At 33.4% G+C, this 10551-nt stretch overlaps 1 protein-coding gene across 8 annotated transcripts; it reads left to right on the top strand.

The window, feature by feature from the left end:
* The first annotated feature begins 1600 nt into the window (after positions 1–1600).
* Positions 1601–6284, top strand: LOC110647573 (zinc finger CCCH domain-containing protein 55). Of its 8 annotated transcripts, none has more exons than XR_009142686.1 (8): positions 1664–2874; positions 3266–3448; positions 4335–4514; positions 4602–4708; positions 4864–5133; positions 5221–5377; positions 5628–5739; positions 5872–5925. XR_009142686.1 is itself a non-coding variant. In XM_058132788.1 (8 exons), exons 1-6 carry the CDS (start codon positions 1910–1912, stop codon positions 5720–5722), a joined length of 2139 nt encoding a protein of 712 aa, XP_057988771.1. In that variant the 5' UTR covers positions 1664–1909; the 3' UTR covers positions 5723–5739; positions 5911–5925; positions 6019–6284. The 8 variants fall into 8 exon arrangements, 6 of the variants coding, with proteins under 6 accessions (XP_057988774.1, XP_057988775.1, XP_057988772.1 ...); XM_058132788.1 differs by adding an exon at positions 6019–6284 and having other exon boundaries at positions 4864–5377; positions 5533–5739; positions 5911–5925; XM_058132790.1 differs by having other exon boundaries at positions 1666–2874; positions 5533–5739.
* The last annotated feature ends 4267 nt before the right edge of the window (positions 6285–10551 follow it).

Here is a 10551-nt window from a genome sequence, read left to right as displayed (position 1 = left end):
AAAATTAGAATTAAATAAAAAATAGAATTAAATATTTAATTTAAAAATAATAATTATTTATATTAATTATTATAATTATAAAATATAATAATTTTTATAAAGTAAATGTCACGTGTCAGTACTAAAATTTAGAATGCCACGTGATAATAGTAAGAGAAAATCTCCTTACTTTATATATATAGAGAGATATAAATATATAGTAATATAATTAGTGTATGTGACAATGTAATAAATTTAATTTAATATTATCATTTGGCATAAATATATTAGTTATAGAATCTTATGTGACAGTTCAGAAAAAAATTTACTTGCTTTAAATATTATCATGTGGTATAAATATGAATATTTTAAAATTCTATGTGACAGCACTAAAAAAAAATTATATATATATATAAATTAAGTTAACGTCACATATTTAAGTGACGTGGGATCTTTACTTCACATGATCTTTAAAAATTTTTTAATAATAAGTTGAACTTAATAACCTTTCACTATAGTTGAAATGACCAATATAGCCCTCTCTGCTCTGGCAACACAACCCATTTAGACAAAATCTAAGGTTTTTTTGACATTAAATTTTAAAATTTAAAATTATTTTTTTAATAAAAATATAATTTTAAATATTATTAAAAAAAATAATTTTAAAAAAATAATTTTATTATTTTAATATTTTTATGATTAAAATTAATTAAAATTAATTTTTAATTATTTTTTAATATTTTTTAATTAATATATTTAAAAAAATATTTTTTTCAACAATAAATTCAACGTGGCCTTAATCTGCAAATGAGGTGGTGAAGCCGATGTGAAGGACTTTGACCCAAAAAAATTGAATGAGGGTCGATGATTCCTTGTGCTAAAGGCGCACACTCCACAAATCTGAGCCATTAAACCCCAAATTTGTCCAGGGACTCGTGCCCATCCAACGGTAGAGAATATGCAAAAATTGTCTTTTTTGTTTTTAAAAGTTAAAAAGAAGAACAGAAGAGCGACTGGAGAGAAGCTGGAGTCTCAATTTTGAAGCTGAAAAAGCAGAGGGCAGCGTGTGATAATCACAGCCTCTGCTTGCTTACAGTACTTTTTAGGATACCACGTTCTATCATTTTTTTACTTTTTTATTTATGGTTTGCAAAAGTCATCATTGACTCATCCTTTCTTTTTTCACTTTTCTGTGTTTATAATTAAACAAATAAAATCTACTTTCTATGCAAAGTTTTTATTTTATTTTTTCCCCACAAATTTCTTAAAAAATTATTAAAAATAATGACATGATTTTTATAATAAAATTATTTTTTAAAACTAAAATATTATGCTTTATTTTTTTAATTACTTATTTATTATGTATAAATTTATTTAACCTTACTTTAAAAATATATATACTTATTTATTTTGAAGTTTAATTTTAAATTTATTTGACTCTTATTGAAATATAAATGGGCTTAATATACTAAATTTTAAAAGGATTTTTAATTTTTTTTAAATAAATAAATATAAAAATCAAGATTATTTGAATTCTAATAACAGCCTATAGTAATAAAGCATCAATGAAAAAATAATTGTAGTTTTATTAGACTTTTCATGTTCATATTTGTATTAGACAAAGGAAAGCAAGGCAGCAGTAGTGTGGACCAACAGGCGCTGGTGGTGAATAGAAAAGGAGCAGAAGCAGGAGCAGGAGCAGGAGCAGTACTTGGACTTATGATAGACTAGAGACCCAGAGTACCTGAAAACAAAGACAAAGAGGAGCAAACAACCACTATAGAGTTCAGTCTCCAACCCCTGCTTGTTTCTCCTCAAAACCCTACTTATTGGGCTTTATCATAAACTTATAATACAGAAGGAATAGTAAACCACAGCCTCATTGTCTCTCCTCTTTCTGTCTCTTTCTTTCTTCAAAAACCAGATCCCCATGGATACTTATGAAGCAACAAACGTACTCTTGTCAAAGATCAAGAATATTGACCCTGCAAACGCCTCCAAAATCATGGGTTACATCCTCATACAAGACTTTACTGACAATGATTTGTTATCTTTAGCTCTTGGCTCCGAAACCCTTTTGCAAAACGTTATTATCAAAGCCAAAACCCACTTAGGACTTTTCACGAACGCCTTATCCACATATTCTGAGCGATCCTCTCCTTCGCTGTTCAATCCTGTATCAAAACCTAAGAACAATCATGACACTTCCTTACAATCTTCTGCTAAAGCTAATCCTTTTTTGGGTTTTGCAAAAAACCCATTTCCACATTCATGGCCTGCTTCTGGCTTGACAAACAACAGTACCGCTGCATCTATTGGCCCAAAGTCAAGCCCTTTTCTGTCTTACGATAATATACGTGCTGGTTCTGCTGTGGTGCCTCAATTTTCTAACAATTGTGTTAATGGCAGTGGTGGTGACGCGAGCAGTAACAGTTCTGATTTACTTAACGAGTATCAAATAGATGAATATTTTCCTTTTCTTGACGAGCTCTCTCCAAAAAATGATGAATCAGTGGACCCAAGGATACAATTGGGTGGTTTTAATGTGAATAATGTGGAAAGCCATTTGCATAGGAGGAGATTCTCTGAAAGTGATGCGTGTATTGGTATTGAAGATGTGAGTTTTGGAATTGGCAATAGACCATGTATGTACTTTGCTAGAGGATTCTGCAAGAATGGGGACAATTGCAAGTTTATTCATGGTGGTTTTGATGGTGATAATATTTCTGAGGTTAGTGGCAGTGGTGTCATTGGTGGTTCAGTGAGAGAAATAGATGGTCTTTATCTTCAACAACATGAAGACTTGATGAGAATCAAGTCTGCACAACAGCAGCAAAGATTGGCTTACAACAAGTACATGAATTTTCTGTTGCAGCAAGAGAGTGAGCCCCAAAGGTATTTTTGAGATTACCCATTTTCCTCTTTTTATTTGTTATTTGGCCTTTTAGCATTTTTATTAAGTTGTCAGCTTTGAAGTTTGATGAAAAATCCCTTGGAATGCCCTCCGATGTACTTTATATTTTACATTTTGGATTTGGCATGCATTTTCTGTGTGTTAATTTGTGTATATATTTATTGTTTTGGTATTGGTTTTTTCATTGTGGATTGGTGAATCTTGTTATTTAGTTGGTATTATGGTCTGAGTGTTTCACTTTAGAGTACATAAGATATGAATGGAGATGTTTCTCTAGATAAGATTCAAAGCCTTCAATTTTTAATTTTGGCTTCATATTGTAATTATTTATTGATCGGCTAATGGTTTTCTGGGGTGTTTGACCCATTTCAGAATGAGGGCAGCATCAGCGATGATGGGTGATGAATTTCACAAGTTTGGCCTGTTCCATTCTGAAAGGAATGACCTTTTGGTAATGGCAATGGAAGAAAAGGCAAACTCAGCTTCTAGGCAGATATACTTGACATTCCCAGCTGACAGCGCTTTCAAAGATGAAGATGTGTCAAATTATTTTAGGTAAACGACTGTAGTTTTAAATATTTGTTCATTTTTTCATGAGGATCAAGTCTGATCACTGTTATTAGTTTGGCTGCACAATTAGCACTAAGAGATTGAGGTTAGATGCTGATTAGTCCACATGCAAATTGAAGAAAAATGTCCTTGCCGAAAAAACCTTCTATATATATAGTGTGTCTGTTGTGAAAATCTGTTGTGAAAATTCCTACAATTGAAGTCTAAATTATCGGCAGCTCGTATGCTGCCAGTTGTCTTGAAGAAGGATTTGAATGTCCTTCATTGCCCTCATGGCATCATTGACTTCCTTTGATGATTATTGATATTGAATGAGCTGGGTGTCTATAAAACTTTAACCGGTGATTTTGGCCATTTCCACTGAAATTAGGCATTGGCTTGCAAAAGTTTAATAGGTGGTTTCAAGGTATTTCCATCAGTTGACCTTTTGGGCATTTTGGCATGGAGGTCTCTAGATGTGTTCTGGTGGCTGGGCTATCTGAAAAACAGAACTATTAAACTAATTGAAGAAGGAAATTGAAAGTCTCATCTCATGTTGCAGATTGCAATAATTTTATATGAATATTGCAGATATTAACTTAAGTTGTAGAGGTGAGAATTTGAAAATTGCATATCCAGACTTTGTTTATGGTGTGGCCTTTGGAGTATGGAGGAATGGGATTTTCAGTGAGTTAACTGTTTTTGAGAAAGCAAAGGCTGTAAATGGTGAGAATATTATTGTTTGATCTGTTAAAGATCCTGATTTAGCAATCCTTGAAAGCATGATTTTGGGAAGGGTCATAGAAATGTGTTGTAATATCTTATATTGTTCTTAGACATAGAGTCCACTGTTTGAGTAATATAATTAAGACAATTTCATTGTGTTTTGAAGCACTTTTGGACCAGTTCAAGATGTCAGGATTCCATATCAGCAGAAGCGAATGTTTGGATTTGTTACATTTGTCCACCCAGAGACTGTGAAGCTTATATTATCTAGGGGGAACCCTCATTTTATTTGTGATTCACGTGTGCTTGTTAAGCCATACAAGGAAAAAGGGAAAATTGCAAACAAGTATGGCATCTTTTCTCTCTCTCTCTCTCTCTCTTTTTTTCCTCACCCTTTCTGGCATTGATGTTTTACTTGTTAATGGAACAACAGCAGGAGGCAACAGCATCTACAGCAACATCTAATGGATAAGGGGGATTTTTCACCCTTTTCTAGCCCTTCTGGGCTTGACCCTAGAGAGCTATATGATCTTCACATTGGTAAGTAAAAAGTAAATGAGCAAGCATGCATTTTTCCCTAGAATCAGGGAAAATGTTTGGAAATATCTCTATTTTTCTTCCATAATTTTTTCTCTTCAAAATCATATACAACTATGCAATTCTATTATTTTATTGAATCTCCCTTCTGTCTACAGGAGCAAGAATGCTCTACAATTCACAGGGGATGATGCTGAGAAGAAAGCTGGAGCAGCAGGCTGAGCTTCAACAAACAATTGAACTCCAGGGGAGAAGGTTGATTAATCTGCATCTCCCAGACTTGAGGGGAGATTATGTTCATCATCACCGGCGAAGTCTGTCTGCTGGGACACCAATTTCCGTGCCCCCTCATACTTCTGTTGATATCAATCAAAATCTTACTTCTGAAGTCGAGAATCAAGATATCTTAGAAGATCGGCTAATCAATGGTAGTTGTTTAATATCAGCATGGTATTTAGAGCCTGTCTTGGATAGAGAAGCTTTGCTTCTGCTTAATTCCCATTCTGTTGTGGCAGGCAAATGTGATAGCTCAGCCGCCACCATTGCCTCTACTTTTGCTGTTGCTGAACAGAACCTTCAGCAACAAGTAAATACAACTTGCATTCAGAGCAAAGACACTGTCAATGGTGAGGAGGAGAAAATCTATCCTGAAGGATGTGATGCGAATGAATGGTATGGAATTTTATTTGACTAAGGTTTTATGCTACATCAGATGCCTCAATTGATTCTTATGTAATTGCTATTGTTAACTTCTTTAGGCCTTGTGGTGGTTTTCCCCTCTTTATTTGTCTTGTTAATTTTCTCATTTTCTGGTTAATTATTTATAGCTGTGGGACTGTTATAGAGCATGGTATTCCTGATAGCCCCTTTGCTCCTACAAAGTCACTAGGGAATCAAGGTCGATTCTCCCCTCCTTTGGCAGAACTTAAAGAAAGCACCAAGTTCTCTGGCACTTTGTCTTCTGAAATTAGTGCATCAATGCCCATGAATTCTACAAGTGATGTGGCTTCTCATTGATGATGTGAAATGCTAAGGTGCATCCTTGCCTTAATATGCTATTTTTCTGTAATTCTACCCTCCTACACATTCACTGGTAAGGTTGGTGATTCTGATTCATTGCCACTTTGTTTCCGATAATTTCTTTTTTCTTTTTGCTGGACATGAAGGTATTCATGTAAGTAATAAAGATTCGCATGACCAAACAGATCAACCTTGCTAGGGTAAGCGATCATTGCTCTTCTTGATTGTTCAATTGTAGACCTGTCAACTGTCAAATCAAATAATTTATTTATGGTGTTGGGCTGTTGTTGCAGAAAAATACAGCACATACGAAGGTGGTCCTGTAGATGTATAGCAAAATTATACCTGCATCAAATGGTAGATCTGTGGAGAATATCTCAGCAAGATTTCATGATCATGATCATCAATACAATACTACCAACAGCAAAAGCATATTACATACATAATGGACAGATGAACTAATTTGAGTAGGGTTTTCTCTTTGTTGCTTTTTGCTCTTTTGTAGGTTGTGTTGGACCACAGACTGAAATAAAACTGAAGAATATGACTCTTGTTACAATGTCAAGTGTACATCTTTGCAATATTTACCGTCGCTCTCTTATAAGATATCTTGTTACACTTATTAGAAGTCAAGCATGTGCAAACGAGATTTTGTACAGTTGTGTTAGCAGGATTAATTATCCACTTTGAATCTCCAACAGGCAGAGTAAAAAAGTTAAGAGTGGGTGGGGGGTGGTGTTGAATGGGCTATTCTTTTATATGATTAAGGCATACTTTTTGTGGGACTCTTTTGTCTCATTTTAATTTTTTAGGTTCACATGTGGGGAAAGGGCCACTCTTATCACATGGGTGCTGACACTATATAAAGATGGTACCAGGGTATCACACTGCTTTCCATCTCAGCATATTGAAATGTATTTTTGTGCATCTTCGATATATTGATGCTAGATCACTGTTTTCTGTTCTGTTTTCAATTTATGATAGTTCCGAATGTGCTGCATATGATGCTGGAAGCACTTCTGTTCTTTGAACTTCTGATGTTTCTGAGTTTGGCATTATCTTTGTACGTGCAAATAATTATGTATTGTTTTTTTAACTGCATTTAACCTTAGTTTTTCCAATTAGTCTGATTTGTAACATCAGAGTATCAACCTAATTAATTATCCATGATTGCTTATCTGTCTCCACTAATCCCAGTCCTTTTCCCTGATAAGATAAGATCATTCTTGGATTTTATCTTTCATGTAGAGAAGCACATGGACCACAATGGTTGACACTGGACTGATCTACGTCATTGTTATAATTTTTTACACAGATATCTTGTCTTTTTTATAATGCATCGACTCTTCTGCGCTTGAGATGTTCACATGTCTTCTTATGTCAAATCCTTAATTATTTTCTTTTTATTATGTACTTACTTTGTCATGTTAAATCGACCGTCAATTATTTGGTTTTGTTTTATTCCAAATATAACTTGGACAGGGACAAGGTTGTAATTGTGATTTTAGCCTTTTTGTTTTTTAATTACATGAAATTATGGATATCGGAGAATTAAAACACAAGGAAAGCAAATCAGGCTTAACATGAGTAAATGAGGTCAACCCAACCCACTGGACTGAACTATGGCACAACATAAGGTAGCTGGATAATAATGCTTCACAGTCACAGAACTAACAATGCGCTCTTTTGCATTTTTGGCCTCTCAGAAAATTTATCCTTGATAGGTCTGCTGAGAGAGTCACCCTATGAGCATGAATCTAGGAAACCAAGATCTAGATTTGAAAGTAAAAGAGGGCAATATAAAAACCATAAGGTAATGCTCATTATAGGCGGTAGGAATTCAAGAGAATGACGGCAAAAAAAATTAGCCAAGAGAAGTGAGAGAGAGCTGCTGCAGCTGAAGCCAATGCCAAGAAAGAAGGTTTCCAGAGAGAAGTTTCCCTGTTCACCTGTTTTTATAAAAAAGATGATTCATTTCATTAAAAAAAAAAAAAGAATACAAAGAGTTCTAGACTTGATATGGTAAACTCCAAAATATCTAAATGATGAGAGATCTATTACCTGAACTATTTATGGTTCAGACCTAAATTATGATTCGGTCAGTAACATGATTTGGCTGCCGAATCCTATGGTTCGGACGCTGCGATATTCGCAGTTTTTTAACTCAACACTAACTTCATTTAACGAGAATAAGCGTCCCCTTCATTTGGAATTCCAAATCTCACTCTAAGTCAGAATTCTTTTCAAGCAAGAACTTGCAATCCTCACACTCCTAACACCATTAAAAGTTCATTCGATGCTAATAAAAAGGAATTAGACAGATTTATTTTCTCTCTCAGAGTGTCTATTCACTGACCTAAAGTGTCGCTAAGCTAATTCAGTCAATGTTCTCTACTTGTCTTGCATATCTAAGACCCGTGAGACATTATCCGTGAGAAGCATCGAAGCCCAACGAAAAAAGCACAAACTGCTGGTGCATCTTTCTTACAGAAACTGGAGAAAAATATTCAACAAGAAGATAACAACCATAAAAAGGAAATCCCCTAACAAGAGAAAGGGGAGCCATAACTGCAGACTTACAGACAAAGCAGCATTTAACGTGGGTTGGACCTACAAAAATAATTTTGCAACATATCAATGTTCTTACTTGAATTGATTTCTATAGGATTTGTTTTATTTACTCTAATTATCAATAATGCTTCGTTCATTCATTCATTCATTCATCAATAATGACGACACATGATTAAGCCTTAAGGGCTGTGTTCAATTTTTGTTCAAACAAATGCAGAGAAAGGAAGCAAGGAACAGAGGTCTTAAATGACCAGGCAGGCCAGGTCCAAGTTAAGCGGTGAAACTTATGAGCTTGAAGAAAGCAGCAACCCCACTTTAGTCCACCTGACACCTGGATTATACATTATACATGTCTCTCCATCTCCAATCAATCTTGACATGATACCTTGGAAATTTGACGTCATAACCAGACTGTTGCCTGATCCTGATGGTCCCATTTTAGAAACCAAGTTCCACGCCTTTTCATTATTCTTCGAGGCACTGCCGAAGAAAATCCAAAACCACACTCCCATTCTCATTTCCTGAAAAGTGAACCCATCCCGCAAAATTATGAGCCCAAACCAATCACCCATCTATATCACATCACCCCACATGGTGATGGACCTGGCAATGTTGATCAATAACATTTGATTTTAACCGGTGTAATTTTTAACACAAGGCCACGGTTAAACGAATCATTTTAAATTTAATTAAAATTTATTTTTAATTTTTTTATTTTATATTTAATTATTAATAAATTATTTAATTTTATATATTTTCATTAAAAATTTATATAAAAAATTATTTATTAATAATTTATATTTTAAAAATTTAATAATTTTATAAAATATTTTTATTTTATTTCATATAAAATTAAATTTATAAAAATTTATAAATATTATTATAAAAAATATATATTTTATATTTAATTAAATATTTATATAAATAAATTTAGATAACATAAGACGAACCCATCACGATATTAAATTTTAAATTTAAATCCGTTTTAAATCTAATTATGTACTAATCAAATTTATCCTATTAAAATTTAATCGAATCGAAAATTCATAAAAATTTAATCTATTGTTGATTCATTATAGATTATTTTTATAATACCGTAATAAGTGTTTATTTAGCATTATATTTACAAGTTTAAAATTATTTTTCTCAATAAAAATAATATCATTTTAGATATTATTAAAAAAGTAATTTAAAAAATTATTTTATTATTTTAATATTTTTATAATTAAAATTTATTAAATTTAATTTTAAATTATTTTTTAATATTTATATCTAAAAAAATAATTTTTTTACCTGTAATTTTCACAGCAGCCAAAAAAGGCTCAAGTGATGATCAATTGTAATTGGTTTTTCTTTGGGTGATATCAGCCTCTTCAAAACGTGCGCATGCGTCTCCTGGAAACAAGCACTATATTCTGATTCTTGACAGAAGTACGAGCCCATGAGGTGGGGGTAAGTGTGAGGATGAGGGAGACTTTCACATCAATGGTCCAGCAAATCTCTGTACCTAAATCTGAAGGGGGATTTGTTTCCATTAAGGGGAGATGCTCTCTTATCATGCTTCTTTGGTTATTGCAGGCTTGTCTCTATGTTCTATATTCCTTGCTTGTATGATTTTTGCTTATATAATGTTGCTCTGGAATCTCTCTCTCTCTCTCTCATTTTCACATTGGAAGGAGCAACCCCAAGGAAAGAGAGTTGGTACTTTTGCTTAGATAGACACATCAAGGTTAGTCTGTTTTTGTTTGCTTCGAGTTTCTTGAAGCTCTACGTAAGTTATTAATGGATGCATTTTCTTAGTTGCCTAGCCAGCCTAGTTGTCTTATACTTCATTTTATTATACGTGTTAGTATTATAATTCCAACTTTCAAATGGAGGCCTCTGGATTCAAATGTAGGCTATGTGTCTACTAAAGGTCCCTATCTCAACAAGCTGGGGACGTGCCATAGATAGACTACATATTGCATGGGGGGCCAGTCTTAAAAGCCATGAGATCTCCATTCAATTTTTGGAATTTTCACAATATAAACTAGCTATATATGAGATTTCCCGTCATTAACACAATCATATCAAGTTCATTCATCAACAGGTAATTTCATGACTTCATCTCTCAATTAATCATTAACAGCGCTTAACTATAACAGTTTCTTTCTTTTCGGAATAAAATACTTTTATTAATCAGTCAGATATAAATAGTATTTTAAGTTGTGTTGTAATCTAAAGATACAGTTCGAAGTTTTGATTTGAGTTCATGA

This window comes from Hevea brasiliensis, chromosome 13 (assembly GCF_030052815.1).
Source record: "Hevea brasiliensis isolate MT/VB/25A 57/8 chromosome 13, ASM3005281v1, whole genome shotgun sequence".
Taxonomy (NCBI): Eukaryota; Viridiplantae; Streptophyta; class Magnoliopsida; order Malpighiales; family Euphorbiaceae; genus Hevea; species Hevea brasiliensis.
The sequence above is the reverse complement of the archived record's forward strand: the minus strand, read 5'-3'. Positions and strand labels throughout refer to the sequence as shown.